The sequence below is a fragment of the Equus asinus genome, chromosome 4, assembly GCF_041296235.1.
Source record: "Equus asinus isolate D_3611 breed Donkey chromosome 4, EquAss-T2T_v2, whole genome shotgun sequence".
Taxonomy (NCBI): domain Eukaryota; kingdom Metazoa; phylum Chordata; class Mammalia; order Perissodactyla; family Equidae; genus Equus; species Equus asinus.
Genome location: NC_091793.1, coordinates 44,120,382 through 44,138,153, shown reverse-complemented (window position 1 = coordinate 44,138,153; position 17,772 = coordinate 44,120,382). Strand labels below are relative to the sequence as shown.

At 41.1% G+C, this 17,772-nt stretch overlaps 1 protein-coding gene and 1 long non-coding RNA gene across 3 annotated transcripts in view; one reads left to right on the top strand and one right to left on the bottom strand.

The window, feature by feature from the left end:
* Positions 1–28: 28 nt before the first annotated feature.
* LOC106846799 (uncharacterized) lies at positions 29–13,001 on the bottom strand. Its single transcript, XR_011502675.1, has 4 exons — positions 12,887–13,001; positions 7,413–7,580; positions 5,817–5,953; positions 29–1,601 (listed from the first exon to the last, which is right to left on the bottom strand). It is a non-coding gene; the product is annotated as an uncharacterized lncRNA (long non-coding RNA).
* Positions 13,002–13,075: 74 nt separating this feature from the next.
* ALDH1L2 (aldehyde dehydrogenase 1 family member L2) overlaps positions 13,076–17,772 on the top strand; it is a 56,201-nt gene continuing 51,504 nt past the window's right edge. Inside the window, exon 1 of one of the 2 annotated variants that reach the window (XM_014865809.3) lies at positions 13,076–13,230. In XM_014865809.3, coding sequence (XP_014721295.2) covers positions 13,183–13,230 — 48 coding nt within the window. In that variant the 5' untranslated portion in view covers positions 13,076–13,182. The remainder of the gene's footprint in view (positions 13,231–17,772) is intronic. The other variant, XM_070507191.1, reaches the window with a different exon arrangement.

The window sequence follows — 17,772 nt, the reverse complement described above, 5'->3', positions numbered from 1 at the left end:
TGATCTAGGGGTCCATCAACAAGGAATAATTACATAAAGTTTAATACATCCATACGATGAAACACTAGATAGTTGTTAAAAGAAATGAAATAGATTCATAGAGGCATGAGAAAGTGACGGGAAGTAGTTGCAGAATAATAGGTATCTGTGGTTACATTTATATTTTTATATAAACGTGTGTGTACATATGTGCATGTAAATGCATAGAAAGAGAACTCAAATCGGACTAAGGACAGTGGTCAACTGGAAGGAGTATGTGCTGGCGGTTAGAAAGTGGATTTTCAAGTTTTGTTGTGTGTACCTATGTGTTTTTTAATCTTTAACAATGAGAATTTATTAAGATCTTACTTCTCTAATCTTTAAAAGGAACCAAAATAATAACTTAATCAAAGCAGGTAAAAGATCTCTTGAAGAGCCTTCCCTGAGGCCCACGAATCTGCGGAAGGTCATATATTTGAGTGCCCACTAGGTACCACAGCACCATGCTAGATGCAGAGATTATTATGAAAAAACAGGCAGACAAGAAAGTTGGATCCAAGATGAATCTCACTGGGCTAAAATCAAGGTGTTGGTAGGTCTGCATCCTCCTGGAGACACGGGGAAGAACCCATCTCCCTGCCTTTTTCAGCTTTCATGCATTATCCAACCTCTTGCTTTTGTCATCACATCTACCACTGACTCTGAGTCTCCTGACCTCCTTTTATTAGAACCCTTGTAATGACACTGGGCCCACTCAGACAGTCCAGGATAATCTCCCCATGTCAAGATGCTTAATTTAATCACATAGTCAAAGGCCCTTTAAACATGGAAGGTCAGATATTCGTAGGTTTTGAGGATTAGGACATGGGCATCTTTGAGGTCCTATTACCCAGCCCTGAACATACAGAAAGTCTGCTGATAATTCCAATACCTGGATCTCCTGTGGGGCTGTTTTCTATTGGCTGCTTTGGTTTTTTTCTCTTGATTTTCCATCATTGGGTCTTGTTTCCTGATATACCTGCTAAACTTCCTAGTGCATCCTAGTCTTCATGCATGAAAAATCATAGCGATAAGTTAAGGCTCTGAATGATGTTATCTTCATCCAGAGAGGAAGATACCATTTCTTCCGGAAGGCTGTTAGAGCAGATTACTTCAACCCAGTCTCGGATTATTCTGATTCGAAGCTGTGTTTCTGTTTCTGTGAGGGCTGGTCTATTTCCATATCACATTAATCCTACGGTGTAGCTCAGCAGGGGGCCTTGGCAGGTCCTGCCAAACCTCTGCTCGGCTTTTCAACCTCTCAGCTACGGCTTCTGCTACTCAGCCTCTTAGAGTCTCAGTTTGCCACTTACGAATCAGCAAATGCCTTGAGGTGAAATGTGGTGCCAAATGTCAAGCTCACCTCTCCGGACCTTCCCTCCTGAATCTCAGTTCCTCACATCCTCAGTGTCCTAGGTCTCCAATGCCTTCAAAAATATTTTCATCAGCGCTGGCCCCGTGGCCGAGTGGTTAAGCTTGCGCGCTCCGCTGCAGGCAGCCCAGTGTTTCGTTGGTTCGAATCCTGGGTGCAGACATGGCACTGCTCATCAAACCATGCTGAGGCAGCGTCCCACATGCCGCAACTAGAAGGACCCACAACGAAGAATTATACAACTATGTACTGGGGGGCTTTGGGGAGAAAAAGGAAAAAATAAAATCTTAAAAAAAAAATTTTTATCAATAAAAGCAAAAATGGATAAATGAGACTACACCAAACTTTAAAAGTTCTGCCCATTAAAGGAAACAATCAACAGAGTGAAAAGGCAACCTACAGAATGGGAGAAACATAATTGTAAATCATATATCTGGAGAAAGGGGTTAATATTCAGAATATACAAAGAACTCCTACAATTCAACCATTAAAAAAATGTAACCCCATTTAAAAAAATGGGCAAAGGACCTGAACAGGTATTTTCCCAAAAAGATACACAAATTGCCAACAGGCGTAGGAAAAGATGCTCACCATCACTAATCATTAGAGCAAGGTAAATCAAAATCACAATGAGATATCACCTTACATTAGGATGGCTGCTATCAAAAAAACAACAACAATACTACTCAGCCATAAAAAAGGATAAAATCGTCCCATTCACAACAACATGGATGGACCTTGAGGGTATTATGTTAAGTGAAATAAGCCAGATAGAGAAAGACAACTCTGTATGACTCCACTCATAGGCGGAAGTTAACATATAGACAAGAGAACCGATTGGTGGTTACCAGGGGAAAGGGGGAGTGGGGGTAGGGCACAAAGGGTGAAGTGGGGCACCTACAACATGACTGACAATAATGTACAACTGAAATTTCACAAGGTTGTAAACTATCATAATCTTAATAAAAAGTTAAAAAAAATCAACAAAGAAAATGACAAGTGTTGGCAAGAATATGGAGAAATTGGAACCCTTGTACACTGCTGGTGGGAATGTAAGATGGTGCAGCTTCTATGGAAAACAATATGGAGGTTCCTCAGTAAACTAAAATTAGAATTACCATATAATCCACTTCTGAGTATATATCCAAAGGAATTGAAAGCAGCATCTCAAAGAGATATTTGCACACCCATTTTCAGTGCAGCCAAGAGGAGAAGCAGCCCAAATGTCCATCCACAGATAAATGGATAAAGAAAATGTATATACGTACAATGGAACATTTTTCAGCCTTTAAAAAGAAGGAATTTCTGGGCCAGCCCAGTGGCATTGTGGTTAAGTTCATGCACTGTGCTCCTGCAGCCCAGGGTTTGTAGGTTCAGATCCCAGGCTGAGACCTAGCACCTCTCATCAAGCCATGCTGTGGTGGCATCCCACATGAAATAGAGGAATATTGGCACAGATGTTAGCTCAGGGCCTATCTTCCTCACCAAAAAAAAGAAAGAAAGAAAGAAAAAGAAGGAAATTCTGTCATGCATGAACATGGATGAACCTTGAGGACATTATGCTGAATGAAATAAGCCAGTCACAAAAGTACAAATACTCTGTGATTTCACTTACATGAGATATTTGGAGTAGTCAAAATCATGGAAAAGAAAGTGGAACGGTGGTTGCTAGGGGCTGAGGGAAGGGGGAAATGGGGAGTTGATCGGTAGGTATAGTTTCAGCTTTGCAAGATGAAAAAGCTCTAGAGCTGTTCCACAACAATGTGAGTGTAGTTAATACCACTAAACTATATACTTAAAAATGGTTAAGAGGGTAAATTTTATGTTTTTTCACCATATTTAAAAAAATTTTTTTAAAGATTTAAAAAAATATTTTACCAGCTCTTCTGGTTGTTCTCAGCAGGAGCGTTGTTCTGATATAAACCACGCAGTCATAGCCAGCAGCCCTGAAGGCTTTTCTATTTCTGTTTTTAGCAAATATAGTTGCTTATTTCCCTGCTTCCATTCTCTTGCCCCTCCAGCTAATTCTCCACTTCATTGTTAGAGCTCAATTTTTGAAATACAATCAGAGTATGCTACTGCCTTATTTAAAACATTATCAGGGGCAGGCCCTGTGGCGAAATGGTTAAGTTCACGCACTCTGCTTCGGCAGCCCAGGGTTTCGCCAGTTCGGATCCTGGGTGCTGACATGGCACCGCTCATCAGGCCATGCTGAGGTGGCGTCCCACATGCTGCAGCTAGAAGGACCCACAACTAAAATATACAACTATGTACTGAGGTGCTTTGGGGAGAAAAAGGAAAAGTAAAATCTTTAAAAAAACAAACACTATCAGTGGCTTTTCATCATGCTTACAGTAGAATAGCATCTATAAAAAAGCCTGCTACCTCACCAACAACATCTTCAGTTTCTTTCCTTTTTGCTCATTATGACCCAGTGGCATCGCTCTTTCTGTTCCTCCAACAAACTGAGCTCTTTTCCACATGAAGGCTTTCACACATCCTGTGCCCCCTTTTTGCCTGGAAATTTTGACCCCCACTGGCCATCAGGCATATCTCAGATTAAACATCACTTCCTTAGTGAGGCCGTCCCTGACTACACAATCCCAAATAAATCCCTTTTATTTACTATATATTTTTTTCCTCTATAGCTCTTATCAAAATTTTTGATCATTTAATTATTTGGAGGTTTATTGGTTTAATCCCTATCCTTCCCTCCAGACTGACTATAAGCTCTAGAAACATCCAATCCATGTCTCTTTGATATAGTTCAATGCCAAGTATTTGCTTGGTACATAGACTATAAATATGTATTTGTTGAAAGAGTAAACCAACAATTGTCGTTTTTTCAATTGCTCTGTAATACATATTCATTTTGCAGGAAAATTATTTCCTCTTAGGTCTTCAGTGGATGGCACTGTTTGTTAAAGAATCTCTAAGTGTAAAAAAAAATCACTTAATAGAATGGCTTTTTGGATTGTTCGTTTCTTCAATCAGTATTTAATCAGGACCTCCTCTGGTGGATATGTGACTAAAACCCTTCAAAGAGCTCGGTTATCCGGTGAGAGAAACTATTAAGATATTTTAACTTAGGGATTGACAAAGTTCAGTGGGCAGATCTGCTATCTGCTTTTGTAAATAAAGTTTTACTGGAACACAGTCATGCCCATTTATTTGCATATTGTCTCTGGCTGTTTCACAATACAATGGCAGAGTTGAGTAGTTGCAACAGTGACTATATAGCCACAAGCCTAAAATATTTACTCTCTGGCCCTTTAAGGAAAAGTTTGCCCACCCTTGTTTTAACTTCAAAAGAGCAAAATGAGCAAAAACATATGTTTTTATATACAAGCTATGGCCTAAAAAGTGGGTTGAAATAACCTAATTTGAAAAGTATAGCTACCTTAGAAAAATCTTATAATTAGCATATCAAGGTAATTGACAAGTATACTCCCATGTCCTTGTCAGGAGGCATTGCAGGCAGCCTAAAATAGTTAAATGAACTGTACAGAGTTCATTGACCCCCCCCCACCTTCCAAGGACACTGGGCCTGGGCCCCACACAAAGGAATGTGTCTGGACTCAGGGCCAAAGATGGCCACTTCAGCCTTGACTCTAAGGCACAAGTTACAAAAAATACATCCTGCGTCATGTTCCTTGTTTGAGCTGGCCACCCCGAAGGGCACCTGACAGGACTTTAGAAACATCCCATCCATGGGAACAAAAAAGATAAAAACACCCCATCCGTGAGAACAAGAAGAAATAACTCAAAATATCCAAATGTCTAAAACCCTGAGTCAGAACCCAGAGAAAGCTTAGGATGAAAGGGAGTCACAGGCAGAGAATAATTGGAAGTCTCGCTGAGGAAAGGACACGTGGCCTCAGACCCAGACAATTGTCACTCCCACCCACCGTACGAACTGTTGGGACTTCCCTGGCTGATTGTGGTGTGGATGTTGTAAGTTGCTCCCCTTTATCCCTGCTCCTCGTTCTGTTTCCCTTTATCAATAAACTTTGATTGCTTAAACAACCAAGTAGCCTTGGCGGTACCTGTCATTCCTTGCCCTTTGCCGTTGCAGGAAACACGAACCCACTTGCAGTTAATAACTGAGAAAAGTAGACAAAATAGAAGACAAATAACTTTTTAAAGATCTGAAGAGAATCAAAGCAGGCAGAAACCAAAGGAGAATTTACTAGCAACTGGTAAGAAGTATGATTTGTGGCTTTTTGCCTGACAGTGTCCCTCACCCCTTCAAACCCAGGAGGAAAACATTGCCGTCTTGCTGGCTCAAGGTGGTAGCAAACTGAGTTCAGGGTTGTTGGAGGAGAGCTGGAAATTTGGGAGGAATCCTGAAGCAAGGGACCCATAGGAGGGATAAGATCCAAAATCCAAGTATAAACTCTGCCCAAATCCATGGCCGACCACTAACCTGCATGCAGAGGGCCTGCTGAACCAGCTGTCAGGAGTCCTTGAAAAACTACTGCGCCGGATGCGAGGTGTGTTTGCTGCCATTTGACACACATATTCCCCAACAGGTGTGCACCTCGGGGAGCAAAAGCTGAAGCCCTGTGGGTTTATGAGAGCAGAGAACAAAGATGGGACTGCCAGAGCAGCTTGAAATTCAGAAGGGAAGGCGGATAGTCAAGGGAATTGCAAAGGGAGTGAACCCCCAAATCTGAGCAAAAACATTGGCCAAATCTTTGTCTACATGAAGAACCGAGCAGAAATATAAGCTGCTGCACTCTACAAGGTTTGAGTCCAAGCAAATTTCCTTCTTTCTAAGTCAAAACCCCAATAATTTTCTTAGGAATATAGCAGAATCCAGGGGCCGGCCCAGTGGTGCAACAGTTAGGTGAGGGCGCACATTCTGCTTTGCCGGCCCGGGGTTCACCGGTTCGGCTCCTGGGTGTGGACGTGGCACTGCTTGGCAAGCCATGCTGTGGTAGGCGTCCCAGGTAGAAAGTAGAGGAAGATGGGCAAGGATGTGAGCTCAGGGCCAGTCTTCCTCAGTAAAAAGAGGAGGATTGGCAGCAGTTAGCTCAGGGCTAATCTTCCTCAAAAAAAAAAAAAAAAAAGAATATAACAGAATCCAGAGTGTCAGTGAATTTGGGTGGTTTTTGTTTTTTTTGATGAGCAATAAAATATAATTAACCAAAATTTGACATAATAGAAGAAATAGATAAAATTATAGTTGGAAATTTTAACACTTCTCTCTCAGTATTTGATACAAGTAGACAGAATATAGAAGAATATAGAAGAGTTGAATGATACTCTCAACTTGTATTAATTGATATTTCTAAAACATTCTACTCAACAATGGCAAAATAAATATTTTTTCAAGTTTATAAGGAATACTCAGCAAGATTGGCCATACGGTAGGCCATAAAACAAATCCTAATGCATTTATTTATTTTTATTTTTCCAATTATTTTATTGAGGTCATAATGGCTTACAACATTGTGTAATTTCAGATGTACATTATTATATAACAGTATCTGTATAGACTGCATCGTGCCCACCACCAATAGTCTAATTTTCACCCATCACCATACATATGTATCCTTTTACCCCTTTTGCCCACCCACCCCACCCCCTTCCCCTCAATGCATTTAAATGGATTGAAATGTTATAGTTATATTCTCTGACCACAATGGAATTATATTAGAAATCAATAACAGAAGAATCTCAAAATCCCTAAATATTAACACAAATCTCAAAGACATTATGCTGAATGAAGAAAACCAGTCTCAAAAAGTCACATACCATGAGATTCCATTCATTTGACATTCCTGAAAAGATAACAGTATAGTGATAGAGAACAGATCAGTGGGTATCAGGGTCAAGGAGTGGTTGGGAGACATGACTACAAAGGGATAGAGCAAGGAATTTGGAGGAGGGATGGGGAGTGGAACTGTTCTGTATCCTGATTGTGGTGTTCCTTACATGAATCTATCCATGTGTTAAAACTCATAAAACCGTGTGCCAAAAATAAAATCAATTTTACTGGATGTTAATTTTAATATACCTAGTAGTGTGATTGGCCTTTACGTGCATTTGGCTTCAGGATTCAAATGATGTCAGGTCTTGGATTTTCACTGTTTTTTTCTATCTCTCCCATGGTTTTTGCTACATTCTTTAGGTTCCATATGCCAGCCATTGGCAGCTTCAGGTTCATATCAGGACAACACCAAATCTAGCAGAAGAGAGAAAAAGAGCACACTTAACCGATAGATCAGACAGAAATCCCAGAAATGTCTTGCTGGCCTTGATTAGCTTTATAGGACATTGTGCGTACAATCAAACCAATCATTGTAACTGAGAGGATAGAAAGGATGCATTGATTAGCTTAGTCTAGATCGTGCATTCCATCCCTGGATCCTAGGCGGGTAAGGGGGGAGAGGTAACTTCATGGGAATCACATGGCCTAAGAGAGGGGGAGAAGCAGATCCTCAGATGAAAACCAGGGTACTATTATCCCAAGATGTATACTTAAATAGTGGGTAGCAAAAGCAGTGCATGGTCATTACATTAACCAACCATTTGGTCATTTGCAGTCAAGCAGACCACACTGTTACTATTTACCAGGTACTGGAGCAAATAATTGTTTATTTATTACAATAGGATGAGTGTTTTAAAAAAAGAATCACCATTTCAAAATTCCTTTTAGAACAATTTCATTATTTGGATGTTTCTCATGTTTAGGCTCCAGGATAAAAGAACTTCTAAGATTTAATAATAGCTAATATTTATTCCTTGCTTATTCCTCTATTTCTCCCACTCCCTCCATCTTCCTGTTCCAATGGGTCACTAGGTTAGCTGATCTTATTTTAACACTGTCTTTCAAATCGATCACTTTTTTTCTTCCCCCTCCCACCCTGTACCTAGGATTACTCGCTTAGCCTATGGCAGTTTCCCCTAAGTAGCGTCCATTGTCACCTACCACCTTCCATATTGCTAACAAGAGCATCTTCCTCAAATACAACGTAATTAACCTCACTGTACTGCTTAACTATGCTTCAGTGAGGAAGAAGACCAACATATTGAGTAGTTATCCCTGGACTGTGGGATTGGCAATTTGATGTTTTTGTTCTTTATACATTTCAGTATTTTACAATGTTCAACAAGGCAGAAGAAAAAGATTCCGTGCTTTCCATCCCCTGCTTGGCATGGTAAAGAAGATCCATGAGACCCTGCCCCCTGTCTCCCTCTTTGCCTACTCCCCTCAGCTCCGTGAACACTCCATCGTAGCCCAGATGCTCACAAAAGGAGCTCAAAGAAGTCTCTTCCTGGAAGTGCCTTGGAGGCCACTGTAGGGGATTAAGGGCTCTCCTTCACTCAGAGGGTCCCCCCACGCCTGCCTTTTATTTTTTAGTGTATCGGGCTTCTTCATAATATTTCCTTTGTGTATTTAGCTTCTAAATAAAGGTTTAAAAGTCGTTATCCTAGCTACCATTAAGGAAGTGTTTTCTGACCCTGCCGTGCTCTTTCTCTCCTTCATGACTTGGCACTTGCTGTTTCTAGTTCCTCTGATGCCATTTCCTCCTCTATCTTTTGGCAAACTCTCTCCCTTTACAACTCAGCTTCTGGGGCTGGGGGTCAGGGTAGGCAGGATGTTAAATGTTTGGTGAAGTCCTCCCTCATGACCCAAACTAAGTCAGTCACTCCTTTCTCTCTGTGTTCCTCAGCCTCCATTCAGTCACTCAATTCATTTATTTCTCCATTCCATAAACTGTATTCAAAGTGTCAAGAACATTGTGTGTCAAGAATTGTGTTGAAAACTGAGGTGAAAGTCGATCAGCACCCTCACTGGCCTTCAGTTAGGTCCTCAGATTCGTGTTTCCAAAAACTCTGTTTCATCTTTGATAGTCCTGATTACACTTTGATATTTGCCATTTCCTGCTGGATTGTAAGCAACATCTGCCTCATCCACCTCTCTATGCCCAGCATCTACTATGGTGCCTACAACATGCCGGATGCTCAAAATTATCCATTGAATAGCTGTCCTTAAATTTGACGTGCAGTTTTGTGGGAACAGACACAAAGGAGCAATATAGGAACTAGGAACGTCTATCTTATCTGAGGCCACAGTAGAAGTTGCCTAATCATTTTTGCTCTGGTCATGTTGTAATCCCCAGAATCTTTTAAATGGTCTTTTTGCAACTATTTCCTTTTTTTGCAACTTCTTGCAACTATTTCAAGAAATCTGAACCCCCAAATTTTCATCTCAGATGAGGATAACTTGCTTTCAACTTTGCTTCTTCAGCTTTCTCTGGACTAGTCACTTTTTCTCTTATTTCCCTTGTCTCAGCAAAGATGTCTTAGGAATGTCTGCAGACACGGTGCTCCCTTGTACACCGGAAACTGGGACAAGCAAAGAACATGCCATCTTTTCCAGCAACTTCCATATCATTATTTAGAAGAGTATTTCATAATTTAATAATTATGAAAATCATAATTTCAAAAAAAGTGGTGATTACACCAACTGTCTTTTTGTTATTGATCTCTAGCTCAATTCCACTGTAGCCAGAGTCATACTCTACAATTTAAATCTATAGGCTAGCATATGGTGAATTTTTGAAAATTTTTATATGTACTTTAAAATGTATATTTGGTAGTAGGGTACTTCCATATTTATTAATTAGGTCAAGTGCGTTAATCATATCATTTGAATATTCTGCATCATTGCTAATATCTTTTCTGCTTCTATCAGTTATTAAGAGGAGGATGTTAAAATCTTCAGTTATGGCTGCAGGTTTGTCTATTTTTTCCTGAAGTTCTGATAAGTTCTGCTTCACAAAATTTGAGGCTATGCTACTAAGTGTATACAAATTTAGAACTTTTACATCTTCCTGTCAGATTAACATTTTCTTTTGGTTACTGTTTGAGTGGGTTCTTTTAAAATTCTCTTTTCTGAATCTTCATAGTTTATGAATCTCTCTTGCAAGAGTGTTGTTTTTTAAGGAATCTGATAATCTTTGCCTTTTTAATTAACGAATTTATAAATGGGTGAACTGGTGGTTTTTGTTTAAATAAATTGAATAAAATTTTTAAAAAGAAAAGAATATATAAAGGCTGATGATAATCCCCCAAGTTGCTGAGAAAATGAGCACTTTTGATACCCCACCTTGTGGGTGCCATCTGGTTATGCACATCAGTGTTTAAACTCCTCCCTTTAGCTCGACCCCTTTCTGAGGTTGAAAACTGAGGTCATTTCCTGAAAGCAGCTCAGGAGAGCGGCTAGAAACAACCTAATGTCCACCAGCAGGGATAGATTAGATAAATGACATTTACGACTCTCCATGGAGTACGGGGCAGGTGCTAAGAATGAGTGCAGAACTTTACAAGTGAATAAAAAAAAAATAAAGCATTTAGTCCATTTTCATTTACTGTAATTACTAGTATATTTAGCCTTAAATCTAACATCTATTTTTTCCATCTATCTCATGTTTCTTTCTCTCCTTTCTCGCCTTCTTTTGGATTGATTTTTTTTAATCATTCTATTATCTTGATAGTTGATAGTTTTATATTCTATTAACTTGGTAGTTACACATTGTATTACTACTCTTTTAGTCGTTGTACTAGAGATTACAATATGCATCCTTAACTTATTAATGCCTAGCATAAATTAGTACTTTTATTTTTCCAAGACAATGCTGCAACCTTAGAACACTCAAACTCCACCTTCTCTCCCTGAAAATCAAATGCTATTTTTGTCATGTATTTTAATTATATATATTTTTGAACTCCATGAAACTTTATTAGAATTGTTTTAGAGAACTAATATTCCCTTAAATTTGCCCTCACATTTACCTTTCTATTGCTCTTCATTCCTTCATCTCTGAGCTTCCATCTGGGATTATTTTTTTTCTGCCTAAAGAACATTCCATTCCTCCAAACCCTCCAAACTTATCCAACAATTTTTCATTGTGGTCTGTATATTTTCATATATATGAAATATATATATAAATATATAGTGGATAGATATATCCACAAGATTTTCTTCTTATTCTTCTTCATATGGTCAAAATTCACTTAAATTCACTCACATATTTGTCTTTTTTGTTGGTCTTCATTCCTTCCTGCATTTCCAGGCTTCCATGAGGGTAATTTTCCTCCTGTTTGAAGGGTACTCTTTAATATGCCCTTTATTGTGCTTTTGACAAATTCTCCCAGGTTTTTGTTTCTAAAAATGACTTTATTTCATCTCCCTTTTTGCTGGGTATCAAAATCTAGATTGGCAGGGCTTGTTTGTTTGTCAAACTCTCTAACTGCATCTGGCCTAACCTACAATTATCAAGAGGATTACACTTTTGGTTCTTAAAAACAAAAGTCTTAGGCATCATGAATATTTCATTGTATGTGAGTGAACATAAACTCATTTTCTAAAGTTAGGAGTTGGAGCATGTCACTATGGAACCCCCAGTGAGGAAAACCCCACTCCTTGCCCACTTCTCCCAGTTTGCATAGGATCAGAACAAATAAAATGAATATCAACATTTGGAAGCTTAAAAGAAGCAAGAAGTCACAAAAGGCAGTCAGGAAAATGAGTGGAATTGGCAAAAAGCAGTTGCCAAAGCAAAGCACTGGATGTTTGCTGCAATTCTCCAAGCTTTAAAGATAGTTCTTTTTGTCTGCTTCTTATCTTCTTAAACACATTCATTCATTCATTCACTCATTTCCTCTCTCAACAAGTATTTCTTAAGCTCTGCTTAATGCTAGATAGTGTATATCCTGATAAATCAGACATGGACTCAGCCTGCAAGGAGCTTCCAGTAGAGTTGAAGGTACATAAGTACCAGTAACAGATTGAGACATCATAAGAGATACATGTTCAGAGGAGTGAAAGATTACTTTGGGGGAATAAGGAGGTTAGGGAGGAAAGAATCGAGAAAAATGCCTCCAGGAGGCAGCATTTGAGCCTTACCTTTAAGAAGAGAAGGAATTTGGTCATGCCGGGATGGGGACAAGGGACCGCTGACAAGCTTTTCTGGTAAGCATTGTCCAGGAAGGAATGGGCAAGTACTACGGTTAAGCTGAATTACATGTGCAACAGAGCAGCGAGAAACGAGAATGCCAAATTGGAGACGGCCTTGAATGCCAGGTTAAGGAGTTCTGTTTGAGACAAGTGCTCAGCTAAAGCATGTCTGAGGGTTTCTTCTAGAGAGAGGAGGGAGAAGGGTATCTATCTATCTATCTATCTATCTATCTATCTATCATCTCTCTAGGACCAGCTCTGTACCAGGCCCTTTGTCAAGGCTTTATACACAGTCTCTCATTAAATCCTCTTACCAGCCTACAACATAGGTATCAGGATCCTTAGACTGTAGCGAAGGTGCCCCCACGCCTTACCTTTCATAGCTCGACGCACACTGACACGCCTGATGTCTTCTCAGGCCTGTGTTATTGACATGACTTGGGGTGTCAGATTGACCATTGAGACAGATCCCTATGTACCTCAGAGTTGAGTAACTGGGAGAAGGTCCCACAGCCAGTAAGTACCTGCGCCACCACTGGAAAGGACGCAGCCGCCTGGAGCGGTCCCCCTGGCAGGTCACCGGCACCGCACGCTGGCCCGGGCCCGCGGCTCCCGGCGACCAGCGCTCGCCCCGTCCAGTCGCACGGGATTGGCCGCCGGATCCCGGCCAGCTGAGGGGGCGGGGCCGGGCCAGCTGAGTGGGCGGGGCCGGGCGCCGGGGCCCGGGACTCGCCGCGCCGGGAGCAGCGGGCTTGGAGGCTGCAGGCCGCGCGCGGGCTGAGCCCCCAGCCTGCTGCCGGCGAGAGCGCTCGTCTCCAGCATGCTGCGGCGCGGCGGCCAGGCGCTCCGGCGCTTCTCCACCAGCCAGGTGAGTCGGGCCTGGGCGGCGCTGGGGGTGGACAGTGAGGTTTAGACTTTGCTATAAGCCGAAACAATGTTTTTAAAATTGGAAGACTGCGGAGAACGATCCAGAGAGGGTCCTGGATGGGGCTTGTCAAGCAAGCCATTGTCTTCTCCGGGGAAGCGGCTGAGGATGCGGCTTTTGAACATCCGAGGTCTGGCTGGGATTGATAGGGTGGGAACAGTCACTTGGCAAGGGGGACAGAATCGGCTTCTTTTCCTTTTTGCATTTCAATCGTGAGATCCCTGGTTACGAGATGGAGCCAAGGTAAGGACCGAGACCGTCTCCTGGAGGAAAGTAGTATCAAGTCAGCCGGCTCCTCCTTGGCGGCTGACAAGTGTGAGCGCTCCCAGCTGGCATGCAGGGCCCATTCAGATAATGGCACTCAGAGTTGATGGCCGCAAGCTCATTATTCCTGAGCTGCAGGCGGCAAGATTTCTAGGATTACCAGGCGCTGCAGAAGCAGGCACCGCGGAACATGAGTAAACTGTAGCGCAAGAAGCGAGCCCTGGCTCAGCCCCGCGTCTTGAAATTGCATCAGCTCCTCCAGAAATGGACGGGGAGCGGACACGTTGCATTTGGCGCTGCCTTCAGTCCTTCGGGGGCCTCAGAGAGATGCCTCTCGGTGTGTAGACAGACTCCAAGTTGTTTAGGGAAGAAAACAAATCCATCCTATGTACATTATCTCTTTGGTAAGAAATAGATATTTGCTGTGTTGTGAAAGAATTTGCCTCTCGATTTGCCTACTCTGCCGAAGCCATATGTGCATGTGTGCATATCCAGATGTAAAAAACTGGGAAGAGAAGTCTTGACTCGCACCAAGAACTGGCCCAAAGTTGCATAAATGGAAAAGCTTTTGTTCCCCAAACAATGAGAATTCACTTTAAATTCTAGTTACTTTGGGTGTGTTTACCTTTTTTTAAAATAAGGGAAAAAGAGACCTGCTCTAGTAGGCTTTTGCTTGCTCCCATAAGCAGTGCTCTGGACTCCTCCTTAGCTTTGTCCCGCCACGTGGCACATGGGAATCTGGGTTGGATGGCACAGAGAGCAAGGGGCTTGTGCCTGCTCATTTTATTGGCCCACTCTGTCAAACCTTTCACTGAATTCTCTTTTTCTGGAGAGCAGAAGGAAGTCTTGAAGAATGAAAAGATTACAATAGTGGGGTTTACATAAGATTTCAGTAATAAAAGCTGGACCTCTAGGCAGCCCGGTGGCACAGTGGTTAACTTCACACATTCCGCTTTGGCCACCCAGGGTCACCAGTTCACTTCCCGGTCTCGGACCTGGGCACTGCTCATCTAGCCGTTCTGTGGCAGATGTCCCATATATAAAGTAGAGGAAGATGGGCAAGGATGTTAGCTCAGGGCCAGTCTTCCTCAGCAAAAAGGAGGAGGATTGGTGGCACATGTTAGCTCAGGGCTAATTTTCCTCAAAAAAAAAAAAAAAAAAAAAGGTGAACCTTCCAGGTGGTAGATGGCATAAACAAGAACATGCATGTGAGGAAGCATCAGGCATGGTCAGGGGTCGGGGGCCTGAACCTGACAGTACCCAGGAGAACATATGGAAGAGCAGTGACATAACGGCTGGGAAGAGGCAGGTCCCCCAGTGGCTAAAAGGAAGATGTAGAATGGTAAGGGAAGAATTTTGGATATTTTACTCCATAGAAAATGGGATCCATCCTTTGGATTGTGTTCTGTAAGGACTGTTCAAAATCAAACATGGCTGATGGGAGCATAAAATGGTACAGCCACTTTGGAAAACTGGCAGTGTTTCATAGTTAAACAAATACCTATCATATGACCAGCAGCTTCACTCCTAGGTGTTTACCCAAGAGAAATGAAAACGTATGTTCACACAAATACCTGTTTGTGAATGTTTAGAGGGGGTTTATTCATAACCACCAAAAACTGGAGACTGGTTAAATATCCTTCAGCTGGTAACAGGATAAACAAATGGTGATATATCCATCCATACAATGGAATCCTACTCAGAAAAAAAAGGAATGAACTACTGATGCATACGACAACACGGATGAAACTCAATTGTGTATTCTAAGTGTAAGAGGACAGACTCAAAGAGCTGTGTATGATATGATTCCATTTACCTGACATTTTGGAAAGAGGGAAAACTGTAGTGAGAAAACAAAGATCAGTGGTTGTCAGGAGCTAGAGGTAGGGGAAGGATTGATGACAATGGAACACGAGGAAATTTTGAAGGTGATGTATCTGTTCTTTATCTTGATTGTAGCAATGCTTGTATGATGGTGTGTTTGTCAAAACGCACAGAACTAGGGGCTGGCCCGGTGGTGCAGCGGTTAAGTGCACACATTCTGCTTCAGCGGCCTGGGGTTCACCAGTTCAAATCCCGGGTGTGGACATGGCACCACTTGTCAAGCCATGCTGTGGCAGGCATCCCACATATAAAGTGGAGGAAGATGGGCACAGATGTTAGCTCAGGACCAGTCTTCCTCAGCAAAAAGAGGAGGATTGGCAGCAGATGTTACCTCAGGGCTAATCTTCCTCAAAAACAAAAAAACAAAAAAACAAAAACCTCACAAAACTGTGCACTGAAAAGAGTATATTTTACCTTATGTAAATTATACCTTCTTCTTAAAAAACTGAAAAATTCACACAGTGCTTTTGGGTTTGGTATTAAAGCAGGATCGAAGAAGGATGAAAAAAAAATCTCTCAGAACCGAGCGAAATCTGAGGGGGAAATTAGTTTATAACACTTCCTGATAGAATTAATTTTTTCATTCTCTATCTTAAAGAAATGGACTTAGAAATATCTGATGATTTCAGCTTAGTGATATGGCTAGATCTTTTAAATTAATGCAACTATATAGAGCAATAAAACCCTTTGTCAGTTATTATTGTCTGCCTCCAATATCTTGCCTGGCTCACTGCTTCTTGATTTCTCCCCATGGTGGGAGTTATTTAGCCCTCATAACTATTTGGCACTCTGTTATTTAGCTTCTGCTGCCACTGTCTGGGACAAATCTGGCTGGTGGCTCTGGGTTCATAGCCTGGTTCCAGGACTTGAGGTTACCTTATGATCCAGTTCAACAGGTTGGACCCTTCCCCTGCTTCTTGGAACCAAGTTCTGACTTTATACCCTAGTTCTAGCGATCAGGTCCTTAACTTGTTTCCTCATTGCCTGACCCCTTGATTTGGTGTCTAGTTTGTTTTTAGGATCTCCAAATTCAACTTCAAGCCATATTAAATTGTGTATTATGTGCCAAGCACTTTGTTTAAATCCTGAGGATATAATAATAATAATAGATAGCACAGACATAGCACATAGTATGTGCCAGACACTGTTATAAATGCTTTATATATATATATATACTCATTTACTTTTCATGACATCTCAATGAGGTAAGTACTGTTATCATGCCCATTTTACAGATAAGGAAACTGAGACCCAGAGAAGTTAAATAACTTTTTCAGAGTCTCACAGCCAAAACGGATAAAACAATAAACAAGCAATAAATAGTTCCTGCTTTCAAGGAGTCCACAGATTAGTGGGACAAATGATTAAACTTGTGTTTAGGTAAAGAATAATGAAACCCATAGAATAAATAATAATATGGACAATAATACAGACAGACAATAATAAAGATCATGCACCTAAAAGGAAATATAAATGGACAATAAAATATGAAAAGGCACTCAACCAAACTAGTAATCAAGGAAATGCCAATTAGGACAAGATATAATTTTTCACTCATCAGGTTGGCAAAAATCATAGAGTTTGACAATATCGTGTGTTGGCAGGGATGAGAAAACAGTTCCTCAAATTCTCTAGAAGCCAATTTGATGCTATCCGTTAAAATTTAAGTTTAACACATAGACACAGAGATTAGATTGGTGGTTACCAGAGGGGAAGGGGGGAGGGAGGAGGGTGACAGAGGTGACAGGGCACACGTGTGGTGATGGATGGTAATTAGTCTTTGGGTGGTGAACATGATGTAGCCTACACAGAAATTGAAATATAATGATGTACACCTGAAATTTATATGATGTTATAAACCGGTTACCTCAATAAAAAAAAGTAAAGCAAATATAACTCCCTCTAAAAAAAATTCAGTTTAAAAATGATTGTACAATTTCGCTTGTAGAGATCCTTTACTATCATTTTTATTTACCTAGGTATTACTTGTGGTATAATAATGATAATAATAGTTAACATTTATTGAGCATATACTATTGTCTCACACTGCACTAATACATTACATGCTTTATCCCACTAAATCCTTATAACAACTTTATGAGATAGGTAACAATTATTATTTCAGATCTTAATTGACAGAGGCTCAGCTCAGGATCGTACAGCTGGTGTTTCAGAAAAACAGTGGGCCCTGGGGTAGTAACTAGTTAGAATCTCAGGGCCGCCACTTAGTGACTGTTTGACTCCGAGCTGTATCTTAACCTCTCTGTGTTTTAATTTCTTCATCTGTAAAAACAGTTTAATAATCTCAGTCTCTGGGAGCCATTGGGCAATCAAAAT